Genomic DNA, 16,633 nt, shown 5'->3' with positions numbered 1-16,633 from the left:
CACACTCCTCATTAGTTCCACAGAGGAGAGCTCAACCTTGGTGATTATCCTTTCTACTAATTCTTTGCTTCTTCCTTATGTTCTCCTTCTGATAGCCAATTGTTTGACCTTTTATAATCCACTGTCTTGTAGACTCCTTGTGCCGAAAGACACACTGTCAAACTATAACAGAACTGAGACCTGAATTCAGGTCTCCATGTTCCATGGCTCTTTCCAGAATCTATTAGTTAGAAAATCTATTAGCCAGAGACCCTGGTTTCCTGAAAGCTTTCTCTACACACATTTCTTTCCCAACCTAGAGGGAGGATTAATTTCTTCACTGAATAATAATGGACAGGTTATTTGAAGACCCACAAATATCTGAATGAGACCATGCCTAAACCATGTTCAGAGATTCAAAACAATAACCAGATCTTTTGAATACCAGCCAAAAATGTACCCTTAGAAGTTATACCTCCACCCTAAAAGTTGGTCCTCAGCAAAACTGTGAAACAGACACCTGTTTGGGATATGTCTCTATTTCAAAGTGATTTACTTCTTTTCAATGTATTTTTCTTCTGGATACCATGAGGCCTGTCTCTTGTTATCAAAGGCCTACCTATTTTGACGTGGAGCCCTTGGCTGCCTCCTGAATGTATGGGTTCCAGATAGGGGAACTTTCTCCTCCCTAGTCTCAGGGTTCTTCTGGGGCACTAAGTAGTAAACCTGATAAGCTAGCCCATAAAACCATACAAGTGGGAAAAGGCTGGGAAAAACTTGCTAGGGTTTACTCCTTACTCTTCCAGACAACAAGCATAGGTTAATAGAAGTTCAATCTTTTTACATTCTAAAGACTGGCGGTAGGAGAAGAGGATAGTGACCAGAAAGGATGGCAGAGTGAGCCTTACACAGCCATTCAAATCAATCATGCCAAACATCTCTTTTAGTGTCAGTGTTTGGGGCAAGCCATGAGAGCGCAAAAGTATATTTTTATAAATGCTTTATAACTTACTCAGCTGTTGCCTCAGCTTCTAGCAAACTAGGCTCCTTCCTACAGAGAATGATGATGATGCAGATATTGTCATAGAAAGCAGCAAAATGAATGGGCATCCAGCCTCTTTCTTCAGAAAGTGTGTAATCAGCTTTGAAACAGAGTAGACAGATGGTTGCTTCTAATGAGCAAGCCTGTGTGGCCAGGTGCAGAGGTGTTGGACCTAGAATGGATGGACAATCCCTTCAGTGGTCAAATATCTAACATTCCTGAAAAGCATGCTTTTTTGATATCAGATACAGAGCTCAGTATTGTGTGATACAGAAGCTCGAAGATAAGCACTAAAAGGATTAATTTAGCCAAGTCTATATTTCTTTATTTAACTCAGGACATCTAACCATTAAAAATGAATAATTCTTTATATGCTAAGAATAAATAACATTGAACGTATTAAATAATTGAAAAATTAAGTCAATGTGTTAAATAGTCTTGGGATAAAATAAGCTATTTCTTGCTTAAATTATTTTTCATTTAATTCAAACATTTTGTATAAGAGATAAGATCCTTTGAAATTAAAAAAAAACAAAAAACCTCACTCAAAAGGCTTCTATGTCACTAAAGCCAGTGTGCATTTTTCAGGTCTCGTCTTACTCACCTTTCAACAGCAAACTGACCACATCTGCCTCTTTTAAATGGTTTCTTGCCTGGGCTTTTGTGATGTCATGCCATCCTATTTTTCTCCTACCTCTCTGGCTGCTCCTTTGCAGTCTCCTTTAAGATTTCTCATTGTCTGCCAAAATCAGTTTTAAGGCTCTGTCTTGGTGCTTTTTGTCTTCTCAATGGCTTTGCTTACCAACCTATAAGTTGGTGACTCTCAGGGTTATTTCTCTAGATCAGTTTTCTCTCCAAGTTCCAGACCTGTATCTCCAACATCTGACTAGGCATGTCTACACACAGCCTCAAACTTCACATATTCAAAACTGAACTCCTATCTTTCCCTCCAAACCTGGTCCTCTTTCACTGCTCCTTGTGAAAGTTACCATCATTCAGCCATCCAGCTTTACAAACTGGAAACTTGAAAGTCTCCTCGGCACCTTGCTTTCATTTTATCTCAAGGTCATCTGATCATGAATATAGGCAAGAAAATCCATTGGCTTCAGCTTAAGCTGAACCACAAGCTAGCCCTCACCCCCCAAAAAAACTCACAACTTACACACCTTGTTTTCTTCATCTGGGCCTTTTTGTAGCTCCTCCAATGTAAGGTGATTGACCACATACCTCAGGCTGCCCAGGAAAATATTAGTCTCTGTTGCCCAAGAAGAGTGTTTAATAGTGCCCCTTCCATTATCAAGTCTTCCTCATTTTGATGATGAATTATCCATATCCTGTCACCCTGGGCTATTCCTGCTTTCATTTCTCAAAAAAAGCACGGTTTTTCTCCCGACTCAAAAACTTTCAGTGGCCTTCTGCCTGCTTTAGTAGTCCAAGCCTTATATGATAGCCTTGATAATCTATAATATCTGAAACAAATCTATTTAAAGCTACTGCTTAGTTTTACCTGTTTCTGGTTTATCATGTAAGGAGCTTAAAAGTCATCACCCCATTCTAACCTCAGTAAACAGCCAAACAAACGGAAAAATCAACAACTCCTCTTAGATCTGCTAGATAAGAATGCTGCCCCCAAAACTAGGGAGAGAGACAGGCAGATTCTGAGAATCACAGTTTACTGGAGCAGAAACTCAAGAGCAGAAACCTAAACAGGAACCACTACTGGGGGTAGGAAGACCTGAATTGTAATTGATAAATTGCTGGCAGCTCAATGAGGACAAATCTGAGTTAAAATTTCCAGGGGACCCAGTCAGAGGGAGCCCTACAATTTAGTGGGTTTTACCTCTAGGTCCTCACAGTGAATATCAGAGAAAAAAATCCCCTCTGCTTCCAGCAGGGGGAAGAGAAAAGGAACTTTTGAAACACACCAGAGCATTCTGTTTTTCTTAACAAGGCCTGCCTGCAGGAGAAACTATTTCACCAGAGCCTAAACTGAAGGTGTATCAGAACCTTACTGATCTGGGGGAAGGAAATACTCAATCTGGCCCCCTCCACCAATCCTGACCGCCCTTAGGTCAGGGAGAGCACTGACAAAGGCGTGTGAAATTCACAGTCCAGGAGCACAGGAGAACAGGCTCCCCAAAAGACTGGAACCTAATGAGAGGACTTAGAACATGTTGGTTCTTTTCAACCAAAGAGAAAACAGTAGGCTACTCTCAGCAGGAGAAACATATCAAAATGACCTGAAGAATTATTTTTAAACCACAGCAACCTCCCCTCTGATCCTGTCTCTCTCCTCTCTACTTCTCTACAATAAATATTTCAGCACAACCAAGGGACAGGAGCACTATTCTAATAACCCCCCTCTTACTACTTTAAAGTATGCTTAATAGAAATGCAGAATCGTGGCTCACACCCTGGCCCTTTTAATAAAATCCCTGGCTGATTCCTATGAACTTCAAAGTTTATCCCAGAACCTCCCAACACACATATCTGCAATGTCTGATGACATTTATGCTTGTCACAACTGGGGTTAGGGTTGTCACTAGCATTTAGTGGGTAGAAGCCAGTGGTACTACTGAACATTCTAGAGTGTACAGGATAGCCTCCCACAGAAAAGGATTATCTAGCCCACAGTAGCAATAGGGCTTAGGATGAGAAACACTGTCCGAAGTCATGCTAGAATCAGGGAAGTTCTGGCGGGGTTTATGTAGTCAGAAGACCCTATTCTCTGGTTGAGAACCGTGGTCTAGAGAATAAATATGTATTTCCCTTTTCTCTGAATTTCTATAGTATATCTCTCTATATTAATTATACCAGTGATTGTCAAATGCTACCCTGCAGTTCATCCCTGCATGCATTCATTCAACAACTATTTCCTGAGTACCTACTAATGCCAGGCTTTCTTCTGGGCACTAGGATACCATTGCAAAGTAAGCCAAATCCCAAATCCCTGCCCTTTATGGAATATATTAAAGTGAGGGAGACACACACTAAACGAACAAGTACTATTATACAAGGCAGCCATAAAATGATTATTAGAAAATAAAAAAGAAGAGAGAGCAATAAATGTAGGAAGCACACTATTGTTATTCAAATGCAAATTCCTGCAGGGTAGGCGGGCCAGGTAACCTTTCTTTTCCCACCACAGGCCCACTCACCCTGTGCTAGTTGTTCTCTCTGAGAGGTTCCCTCTCTGAGGCCCTGGCAGGTCAGCTGTGTTCCTCACCAATGCACGGTTGCTGGTGTGGTAACTACCACGTCCCTTTACAAAAGTCAGGTCTTTGTAAATGGTTTCTTTAAAAATAAACCCCCATTGAATTATCTAATATGGAGTATGAAGGTACAGCCATATATATATATATATATACATATATAAAATAGCCTTTAACATTTTTTCTCTTTTCCTCATATACAAGACTTAGTTCAAGCCTTGCCCCTCAGTCGGCAAAGACTCATCCCTCAGACCTCATAGACTGTTTCTGTCACTAGATGGCAGCATATCTAAATAATAGTAACTGGTTTTTGTTTGTTTAAGATATAAAAACCACTTTTGGGTCTGATTTTGTAAAAATAAGAAGAGGTGACTGCAAATTTCACAGTTAAAAATGACAAAAAAAAAAAAAAAAACCCACCCCCAAACTGAGGAGGATATGAATAACTAACAACAGGTAGAGAAAGTTTATACTTCAAAATGTATACAAAACATCTTTATATGATATTCTCATGAGACAGAGCATTGTGAAGATTACAGAATATAAGAAAAGTTTTAATATATGCAATAATGTTTTAAAATGCACTGAATATTTCACTTTTGTCTTACCATTTCTTTCTTTTTTCATGTCCATTTTTGATGACTCTGTTTTAAAAGGAAATGCACATAGAAATATGACTATTAATATATAGCAGTTTACTAAATTAGTCAAAGTAGACTCATATGAATAAGAGAAAAAAAGAATATGTGTACATACAGATTACATCAAAGAGGATTGATGTAACTTTCGGTTAAGTCACCTGGGCATGTCACGTGCACCTGACCTGGAAACGCTGCTTTTCAAGTGGTTCATCAAAACTCACAGCTGAGGTAGTTTTGTGTTGGTTAAGTAATAATAAACATTGCCAGCAAAGTTAAACATTTTCTATACTTCAAAATCTACCCAATTCTCAGCCAATGGAAATTCAAGTAGTCATAGGATGAATGAGAGACTCTGATTTATAAAAGATTCTTTTTCACACCAAAAAGAGCTTAAAATATAACACATTTTTAAATAATAGCTACCTATTGCATTTCAATTTGATTGAATTTTTGCTCTAGTTTAAGTTCATTCTGTATTAAATATTTTAATCAATAGGCGCATCTTAGTATCAAAACAGTTTAATTAGTGTCACAGAATTTATTAGTAGTCAAAAGGATTAAAGCAGAACATTTTGTTTTGATGAGTGAAAATTTAATACAGCTTGTTAAGATAGCCAGTGAAAATATAAAATCATCTTTTATTGACAATATTGTTGCATAAGCCATTCCTGATGCATTATCTCTATTTCTCTCTTCATTTACGGAGGACCTTCACTCTCATTTTCAATTTTATTATTTTTGTACTGGTTAAATATGTTCCAAAGACTATATACATATGTAGGTATAGCTAATAACCAGGAAAATTTGCTTTTCAAAGTTTAAACAGAGGTAGCCTTAAAGAGGTCACTAATCCTAAAAGTTAATATTATGGAGAAAATTTTTGTTATAAATATAATTTAAGTTTATGTAATGTGAAGAAACTATCCCCTGGCTGAGAACCCTGGATAGAAATGGGTGTTTTGCTAAGATCTCAATTTCTCTCCCTTTTCTCTAAATTTCTATAGTAAATCACTGCACATTATGCCAGTGATTATCAAATACTAGCCTGCATTCGTACATCTATGCATTCATTCAACAATGACTGCCTGCGCCTGTCAAAGCCAGGCTTTCTTCTGGGCACTAGGATAGCCGTGGCAAACAGAGTAAACCAAATCACTGGCCTGCATGGAGCTTACCTTCAAGTGATGGAGACACAATAAACAACAATAGACAGGAATCAATAAGTGATACTTGAAAACTAAAAGGAGCCCTTATGAAATAAATGAAACAAAAACCTCACCTTAGCTCTAGGTACCAACAGCAAATTTTAGCCTTGTCTAAAATTGACATGCATTCTTAATGTTGAATTAGGATAAGAAAAAGCAAAAACATTTAGAAACATTTTAAAAGATTTAAACACTTGGCTGTACCTTGGCTCAACATAATAAAGCGTCTCTGGTTGACATTGAAGTTGGCGTAGCACAGCTGACATACAATGGCCACTCTGTTGTGCAGAGCAGCGTAATGGAAAATAGCATAACCAGCCTCATCAGAAACATTGATTGTTGAGCTTGAGGTTTTACGGCTAAATGTGTGGAAAACAGCAGATAATCCTCTTTCAACAGCAGACTTCATACCAAATGGGATATTCTAAAATTAGTAAGGAGGCCAGAATTAGTTTTTTTCAAAATACCCATTAGGTTTGGTTTATGGAAAAAAAGAACAGTAAAATATATTTATATAATCTCATGACTGGTTCTCAATTTCTGTAGAATTTCTGTAGAATTCCACATGATCCTTGTGGAAAATGTCTAACTGGGAAATGATTAAAGTTGTTAGATCTATTAAAGAAACATCAAGAACTTTAAACATTATTTTTGAGAAGTCCCCCCCCCCTTTTTTTAAGGGAGATGTTGCAGATACTTCTTTGGAGACAAATAGAATAGGGTAAACAGATATATTTCTGAAATATTTTAAAAACAAAGGGAGATCATTGGGTTCCTTCTCTGGTTTAAGAATATAGCTCTAACTTAGAAGTCTAGAAACTCAAAATATATAGCTATAGAAATACAGTTGGTGTTCCCTGCTCTAGGTCTCAAAATGAAGAGGTAAAAATGTCTACTTTTCTTTGAGATATTCTAACTGCTTAACATTTAAATTTTTTACTTATTTATGAGAGGGGGGGGGAAGAGAAAGAGAGAAAGAGGGAAACATTGATTTGTTTTTCCGCTTATTCATGCATTCATTAGTTATTTCTTATATGTTCCCTAACTGTGGATAGAAAGCACAACCTTGGCATATCAGGACAATGCTCCAATCAACTGAGCTACCTGACCAGGCTCCAACTACTTAATATTTTAAAGTTAAACTAACAGGTTATTAAATTTTAAAGAGTGTAGACATTAAAACAAATAAATGGTAAGTAAATACTAGTGTATTCTTTGAAATTGGTGAGCTCACCATTTAAAAATCAGTTCCAGAAGCTATACATCAAAACTTGTTGAAGCAGAGGCAGAGATTTGTTTCAGGATGGGAGGTTTGCTCTTTAGGTTTAGTTTCCAGGACTGAATTTGGCCTCTACCATTTACGAGCTACGTGAGTTGGGAAAGATCCTTAACTCATTGCACTTCAAATTTCTCATTGGTAAAATAGAAATAATGACAATATTACCTTGAAAGAGTTTGATGAAAAGATTTATAATAGTGCCTGGCACACAAAATTAACACTCAATAAACATTAGCCATTATTAAGATTATTCACAATCCAGTTCATTAACAGGTTGTTTTGTAACCCTGCCATATATTTATAATCCAGACTTGTATAGCTTTGCAGCTGATAAAATGTGGAATTTTTATGTCATATTGAAAACTTTACTTAACCTATCATTTATCCCTAAGATAAAAATTTGAGACATATACTTACTTATGATATATAAATTCTTACACAAAATTATGTGGTAATTACTGAAATACCTTGCACTTCATAGCTTTCTTGAAACCAAATTTTTTCTTAAATTGTTCATGTAATTGAGCATCTGTCAGTGGAAGTCTTTTCGGTCTTAGATTTTTCACTATTTCATTTATGGCTCCCCACCACTGTGTCTTATATAGTTGCTGATAGAAAGTCTCAAGTTCAAGATAGATCACATAGTAGCTATAAAAACATTTTTACAAAGATAAATTTTTCTGACTTTGAAATGATTTGCTACTTCTTTATATGCTGGTAAACTTTATTTTTTTAATAACAATTTAATATAAAAATATAGTTTAAATTGTACTTGATTGTAAATATTTAAATAGCATGGTTATCAATTGTTATAAATCAAGTCTTTCTATAACAAGTGTCTTCTCCATATCAGATCTTCTAATTGACTCTGTCTTTTCCATGCCAGTGACTAGGGGCATTGCCTAAAAATCACTTGAAGCCCTAACTCTTACTCGAAGGAATTCTAGGCTTACCCTTTAACCATCTGCTTACTCTCCTTTTACAAATTTATATATTAACTCCTTTAATTTAATTATCTCTCCATTTGCTTTTTCAAGTGTTTACCTCAAGTCTGACCTGGAATGATGATTAGGTAATGGCTCCTTGACTTTTAGTCACTGCAGCAGGGGACTAGAGAAAACCCCAACCCACCAGATCCTTGAGACATAGGCAGACAATAGCCAAAGTCTCCTATCAATCTGGAATAGAAAGGTAACACAACTTTGAGTGACTCTGTCCTCTGGGTTTGCTTATTATCACAGGTGAAAGAAAATGGTGGCCTTTCTCCAATTCTGCCCTTGAGATACGTTTTCCCATCCCTAGATTTCAGTGGTAAGCACGTCTGTTAGTGGGAAGCCTCTCACTGTTGCCTGGGTTTCTGCTTCAAATGCAACTATTTACTGCTGTAAATACAGTATTCTTGACAGATCATCCCCTCCTAGGGCTCTTAACTGCTCAGTGACTATCAGTTCTCCTAAGGATGCAAAGAAGTTTGTTTCATTATGCACATTTTTAGGGAAGTGAGCCGGTGACTGACTACGCTCAAAAAACTGGGGCCTATGGATCAGTAAGAGGAAGGTCTTAGGGAAACACTCTGAATGAACTAGTCAGAGACCAATATCCCCTTCCTTGACTTTTAGTTCAATCCCAGGTTTCTGAATATTATAGACCTCTGCACAGATATAGGCTTTTCTGAGGACCTGTTCACATTTAAGCAAGGTTGTCATTCTTCTTATCCACCAGCTTCTCTAACAAAAAGAAACTAGACCACAAGAATGGAAGCTACAGGTTGTATTCACCCACACCTTGCAAATACAGTGCCCAGGTTGGTGGTGGTACTTGTCACCTTCTCCATGAACCCCAACATATGGAGATGCTACTGTCATCCATAGGGATTTTCCTAACTAGACCAGCCTCTGAAATCAAGGAGCAGGTGTTCTGAGTCCAACTCAGAAGGCTCTCAAATCACAGTGGTGATAAACTCTAGAACTTTAAGGAGCTGTATGGATCAGACTGTGTTAATTATAATTGCCATCTCTGAGGATTATTACCCAGAATGTATCAAAGTGCGCAAAGGAATGAAATATAACACTTAATACTTTGTTGAGTTTATATGTCATTTAAGGGGGGGGTATTATTATTTTAAGATCTCCATCTTAAGGTTTTAAGTTAGCCTTTGAATTTTGACACTTTACAGTCTTCTGCCTTCAACAAGATGTGGCTACTGTGAATAATTACTGAAAGTTCCTTACCTTTTTCCATTCAATTCCATGACTGGTATTGAGTAATATTCTTTGTATCCTGAATCTTCTACAAATGTTTTAGCAGCACAATCCCATATTTTTTCTACATTTTTCTAAAATATAAGTAATGTTAGTAAAAACTTATCTTTAAACAAAGCTAAATATGGCAATTATGATGTCTTTTAGATTAAATTTTATACATGTAAATGACAACTTTTAAAAATACAATATCCCCCCAGATCCTAATAATAACTGCATGCATCAGAGCCTTACTTTGGGAATGAAGAAAAAATGTAAAAGAAAAGAAATATAAAAAAGGTTGAAAAGCAATGACAACTGAAATGTATAATATTTATACTACATTCCAGATGAAGAATTATTATTCTAAAACTCTAGAGAATTTCTGTAATAATACTAATCTTTGAGGAAAATAGGACATGCAGTGAATGGTCAGGGATTTCTATTATATTCTTTGGTTAACTATTTGAGGACACTTAATTCATGTGTGTTACATAATGTATGAACAAATTAGTGAGTTGGGAAGATAATCATTTGAGAGCTGCCTAGTGTCCATAACCAACAGAGACTGTTTCTGGATGGAAAAATAGGATAAAAGAGGTGTGAAATGACAAACCATTTCAGGAACGATAATTTAAACCTTAAAATCTTCCAAAGCATTCTCAATTGAAGGGGTGGTGATATCAAATTCAATTCCTCCATGAACATGAAAATACTGATCCTCTGTGTAATGAAAATTCTGGCACTTAAAATCTTGCCCATAAATAAATGGAGGCAATTCTCGCTCTGTCTTGACCTTGTCATCTGCAAAAAGGAAAACAATTCTTTATTTTAAAAGTGTAAAATAACACATAAACAATCATATTTTGGAAACCTAGATTCTCACTTATGGAAACGAAATAAAAGTTCCACATGAAGTGGAAAATTTGGCAATTGAAGTCTACAAAATTATTTATGCTCTTAGTGTATATTTTAAACATTAAAATATATTTATGACATACATTTTGGGCATTTTCTGTAGTTTTATTGTACAGATATTCTGAAAGAATAGTCAAAACATTATTCTACTTATTGATTTCTATGTGTGAGCTCCAAATATCAGAAAAGATTTGAAACCTTGTTCCTTAGAGAATCTTTGGTTAAATTAAAAAAAATTTACCTGAGTTAGTTTAGCTAGAAAGCGACATTAAAAAGGAATAAGGGGGTATCTCCCATATTACAAAAATAACCAGCCCACTTTCCTGGAAAGTATTAAAGCTACACATAAACATTTAATTAAAAAAATTATTTTCTAAAATCTCAGTAGGGATTAGGTTTGTTCAATATTTTGACTTGTTAGCAGACTATGGTTTCATCAATATAAAGTATATAATGTATTTTTAAAAATGTAAAAGGCACACGAAGAAAAGTACAAAAAATAATAATATGCCCTGACATCACTACCTGGAATTAACTATTAACATATTTGGTTTTAATAATCCAAGTAATGAAACATTATCAATCTAGCTAACATCCTCTTTAAGCAGCGCCCTCTTAATTCCACACATGCACCATCCCCTTACCCCTACCCTTGAACAAATATTGTCATGAACACATTTTTAAATAGTTCACAGATATGGATAATCTTTACCATTTGAATGCTCATGATACAAATTTTCATTAAGTAATTCGCAGCATTTCTACTGAAAATTTGTCATCTGAATAGAAAACCCAAATGCCTGGGTACCAATGAAAGTGCATATATTGAGTGCTAACTTAGGTGGTAGGAATAGTTTGCACTGCAATCCTCTTGGATGTCATATAAGCATGGTCCTATTTCAGGTCTCTATTTTCTTACATGGATCTATTTGTTAATTACAGAGCTATATATTCAAATTTTTAAGTATGTTTTCATCTCTTTTTCTGAAAATTAAGACCATTCATGATCGTTTAGTGGTTCATATTAATTTCAGAATCAATTTATAAACTTACATGAAAAGTGTGATAAGGATTTTTACATAGAAGTGTACACAGAGTTTATAGAGTAATTTGGATGAAATATGATATATCCACAGTGTTATCCCATCATAACATTGCATATTTCCCAATTTTTCAGAATTTGTTTTAAGACTTTTAATAGCCCTTATAATTGGTACCAGTTATATATATCAAGTATATTTAATTACTTTGAAGGCATTAAATCTTGTTTTTTCTTTCTAACATTCCTGGACTCACATACTAAAACAGAATTAAATTTAAATATAAATTTAATATATATCTATATTTTAATTTGACTTTTGGTGATGCTCACCTGAAAAAGGCTGAAGCAGACTACTTAAATATGGAACTTTCATTTTCTTTTTTAAACCCAGCAAAAATGGAATCAGAAAGCATATTAATTTTAGGTATCCTATCCCTCTTCTGATTTCTTTTTTCTTCTCAAAGTGTTTTTGAATAACCTTCTTTTGAAGATACAATCTTTGCTGTAGTCTCTGGTAGGTACAAATATCAAGATGATCCTGATTACATTTTATAGCATTAGTAAGCCAATAGGCTGTTTCAAATATAAAAACATTTTCACACTGTTGAACTTGAGTGGTACTGAATGTCAATTTTAACATAATATTTTCAGCATATTTCATGAATACAGCTTTTTCCTCGGGGCAATTGGGATTATACGTTGGATCTTCATTCATGTCTTCATCATAGATTCCATTAAAGTCTGGATCCTTTGTAATATCAATCAAACCTTCACAGTGAAAAAGAAAAATTTTAGGTAGTGAAAACTTCATATTTAGCTTCTACGTAAATACACAGACTAAACAAAGGGGTTCATCTTGAAATCGTACTAACATGACAGTAAAGGGATAATGAAATGCCAATAAAATTGTTAAAGTGAAAAACAGTCGGATTAGTGGTAACTAAGCAGAGTAAAAAGTATAGAAGCTTGTAGAATTAAAAACAATAGTTTGTCATTCTCTTTAAAGGAAAAGAAACACAATACCATGAAAACAATAATGTAAGTTCCAACTTGAAATCAGGGAAAATATGGAAGAACAAGAAAATGCTATTTTCCTTGAGGCAGGGAATCAGCATCTGATTTGGATTAAAAGTGTAATTTGCTTTTCAAACCCTATATTACATATTTCTTGATTTTGCTGATAACAGAAGATAAACATATGCAATCAATTACTTGCCTGCTAATGGTGATAAATCAACTAAGAATTAAAACTTAATTTTACTCACATAATATCCTGTTACATGTTCTTTGCATTTATAATGAAATTAAAGACTTTCTTGTCAGTAACACTGTCTTTTTATAGTTGCATTTATGAAGGGATTAAGAAGTACAAAATAGTAGTTACGAAAGAGTCACAGGGCAGTAAAGTACAGCATAGGGAATATAGTTAATATTCTTGTAATAACTATGCATGGTGACAGAAGGGAATTAGAAATACAGGGGGGAACACTTTATAAAGTATAGGATTGTCTACCCACTATGCTGTATACCAGAGACTAATACAAATAATATTGAATGTAAACTGTAATTGAAAAATAAAATTGAAAAATAAATTTAAAAAATAAAATAAAGATAGAATAGTTGCATTTATAATGTTATCCTTAATCTAAGCTTGAGAAAACAGCCTAGAATCATAAAATACAGCTTTCAATATAGTGTGGAGTTTGTCTGTAACACTACACCTTAAAGTGTAAATGATACATTAATGTGCTCCTCCTTCTTGTTCCTTTTTTTTCCCTCAAACTCTATCTGTTTATCTATCTCTCCACAACACTCTTGGATTTTTAATGGCCACTGTGATTCATCTCCTTTTTGCAAAGTTAGTAAAATAAATTATTAAGAGTTTCTAAAGAAATTAAAGTGTTTCTGATAGTTTTAAAAAACCTACAGATGAGTCCAAGCACAGCTGATACTTCTAAAATTTCGTGGGTTGGAGTGGGTTGGAGTGGGTGGGAACAAGTCAATTGTCACCACAGAAATGCTCAGAAATTGAAAGCACTGAAGGACAGGTCATAGTGAGACCCCCAGATCACCTTTCCCAGATAGCACAGCAGGAAGAAAGAGGGGAGGGGAAGAAAAGAGAAGGGATGGGAAGAGGAGGTAGAAGAATAAAATGGAGGGAAGAGCGAGAGCAGAGAATGGGAGAATGTATTTTGGAGAGCAGAAAGTGCCTAGAGAAAAATCAGTCAGTTGAGACAGGAGGAGGATGACACCCTGGATGATGGGCTCTTCCCTCAATTCACAATTATTAAGTGCCGCTGAGACAGCCATACTAGACTTAATCTCTCAAGATGTGCAACAACCCTTCATGAAGTGAAATGATTCAATTCATTTAATGCAATTTAACAAATATCTGTTGATGTTTACAATGTGTCAGGCACTGTTAGGCACTAAATATACAGGGATAAACAAGGCAGGTAATGGCCCTTTTTTCATGGAACTTACACTTAGGCCTATTGTTTACTTGTTCTTGACATCAGACTTACTTTTGTGTTTCAGCAGGACATAAAAGCTCAATGAATATTCATAAAATGAATAAATAAAAAGTCATTTACAAACATATATGTATATTTTGTGCATATGAATATGACTTCTGATTTAGCTATCAATGACAGAGAAGGAAAAATAAGAAAATGATTCCATGAAACTAACTTACCATATTAACTGCAGTAAATATTATAAACAACTATATGCCAACAAATTAAACAATCTAGAAGAAATGGGTAAATCCTAGAAACATACAATTTTCCAAAGCTGAATTAGGAAGAAACAGACAATCTGAACAGACTGATTACAACTAATGAAATCAAAGCAGTAATCAAAAAACTTCCAACAAACAAAAGCTGTGGACTGGATGGCTTCACAGGTGAATTTGACCAAACATTCAAAGAAGAGCTAACAGCAACTACTTTTCTCAAACTATTCCAAAAATTTCAGTAGGAGGGAAGACTCCCAAGCTCATTTTACAAAGCCAGCATTATCCGCATTCCAAAACCAGATAAGGACACTACAAAGAAAATTATAGGCCAATAGCCCTGATGAAAATAAATGTTAAAATCCTCAACCAAATATTAGCAAACTGGGTCCAGTGATACATTAAAAAGATCAGGAGCCACGATCAAGTGGGCTTTCTTCTGGGGGTGCAATGTTGGTACAATATCTGCAAATCAATAAATGTGATAAACCATATAAACAAAATGAAGGATAAAAACCATGTGATTATATCAATAAATGCAGAAAAAGCATTTTATAAAATCCAGCACCCATTTATAATAACAGCTCTCAGGAAAGTGGGAATGGAGTGAACATACCTCAATGTAATAAACACCATATGTGACAAACCCACAGCCAACAAAATACAAAGGGCAAAAACTAAAAGCATTTCCCTTAAGATCAGAAACAAGACAGGAATGTCTACTTTGACCTTTCTTACTCAACATAGAACTGTAAGTCCTAGCCACAGTAGTGAGACAAGAAGAAGAAATAAAAGGCATATATATTGGAAAGAAAGAAGTAAAACCCTCATTATTTGCTGATGACATGATACTGCATATAGAGAAACCTAAAGATTACACCAAAGAGCTACTAGCACTAATAAATGAATTTAATAAAGCAGCAAGATACATACAAATATCCAGAAATCAGTTGCATTTTCATACACCAAGAATGAACTATCAGAAAGGGAAACTAAGAAAACAATCCTATTTATAACTCATCAAAAATATATACCTTGAAATAAATTTAATGAAGGATGTAAAAGACCTGTACTCAGAAAATTTTAAGACACTGAAGATAGAAATTAAAGAAGATATAAATAAGTGGATGCATTAAATATCCACGTGATCATAATTCTTCCGAATTTATTGAGAAACTAAGAAACAACTAGTTGGGTTTTCAAGGTATTTCCTTTAATAACCACATTTACATGGACAAATGAAAGCTGGTATTTTTCAGGTACTTTTCTCCTCAATTACATGTCCACTTCAGGTAAAAGTGATTCATTTACACTTTACTTACCATTAAATGTTTCTGTTATTAGCTCTATTTAACCAAGGGAAATCTGACCAATTATGGGACAAGAGTAATTCTTTCCTCTTTTAGGAAGACAATGCAAAAACTTCTTGCTGTATTATATATCAAAGAGACTGAATAAAAATTTAAAATATTATTTTTTTTAAGATTTTATTTATTTTTAGGGATAGGGGAAAGGAGGGAGAAAGAGGAGAGAAACATTGATGTGAGAGAGAAACATGGATCAGTTGCCTTTCATATGCTCCCAGACCTGGATGAACTCGCAACCCAGGAATGTGCCCTAACTAGGAATCCAACTGATGACCTTTCACTTGGGGATGACGCCCAACTGAGCCACACCATCTAGGTGACACTTTATTTTGGAAGGATGAGCTGTTTCCCTTTTTCAGTTTCAGATATGATAAAATATATATATATGTAATTAATTGCCAGGCTCTCTCCTCCAGTCAAGTTAAATTCTAATAATTTTTATTACCAGAATGGAGATTTGTTTGTAAGCCTGTGACCCAAAATTATTTAGAAAATTATTAAATATATTTGATCAATGAAAGTCATTGGAAACAGTGTCATATATTTCCCGTTTCACTCTCCTTTCCACGTGGCCTGCTGCAAAGGAACCATGGGGAAAAAATCTTCTTAAAGTGTCAATTTGAAAAACTGAAATGTCCTAAAGGGGATGCACCAGGATTTAGTGACATCTATTGTTTATATATAATCATTAGAAAATTATTGCTATGAGAAGGGAGAAATTTAAAAATTAGGTAAATCAAAGATAAATACTCATGAAACCAAATGCTACTAAAATACCAAAGCTTGGTATTTATCCTTAATTTCAATTCTTATATCATTCATTTTTGAGGTTTATAAAAATGACAGTGTGGACAGCTAACTAATCTGGTCATCATTTTGTTACCAAGTTTGAAGATTTTTTTCATCGCACTCCATCTATCCTTGGCTTTGCTTTGGATTTTCTTACTTAGGCCCTGTAAGACAAAAACTATAAA

The 16,633-nt window shown here is 35.0% G+C and overlaps 1 protein-coding gene across 1 annotated transcript in view; it reads right to left on the bottom strand.

The window, feature by feature from the left end:
- The window catches only part of ANKAR (ankyrin and armadillo repeat containing), a 49,135-nt gene that overhangs the window by 31,140 nt on the left and 1,362 nt on the right, over positions 1 to 16,633 (bottom strand). The window contains exons 2-7 of the mRNA XM_090281649.1: positions 11,889 to 12,326; positions 10,239 to 10,402; positions 9,590 to 9,693; positions 7,826 to 8,006; positions 6,284 to 6,503; positions 992 to 1,193 (exon numbers count right to left, since the gene is read on the bottom strand). Of these exons, the coding sequence (XP_090137775.1) occupies positions 992 to 1,193; positions 6,284 to 6,503; positions 7,826 to 8,006; positions 9,590 to 9,693; positions 10,239 to 10,402; positions 11,889 to 12,326 (1,309 nt within the window). The remainder of the gene's footprint in view (positions 1 to 991; positions 1,194 to 6,283; positions 6,504 to 7,825; positions 8,007 to 9,589; positions 9,694 to 10,238; positions 10,403 to 11,888; positions 12,327 to 16,633) is intronic.

This window comes from Furipterus horrens, unplaced genomic scaffold, assembly GCF_987537825.1.
Source record: "Furipterus horrens unplaced genomic scaffold, mFurHor1.1.pri manual_scaffold_1, whole genome shotgun sequence".
NCBI classification, from domain to species: domain Eukaryota; kingdom Metazoa; phylum Chordata; class Mammalia; order Chiroptera; family Furipteridae; genus Furipterus; species Furipterus horrens.
The sequence above is the reverse complement of the archived record's forward strand: the minus strand, read 5'-3'. Positions and strand labels throughout refer to the sequence as shown.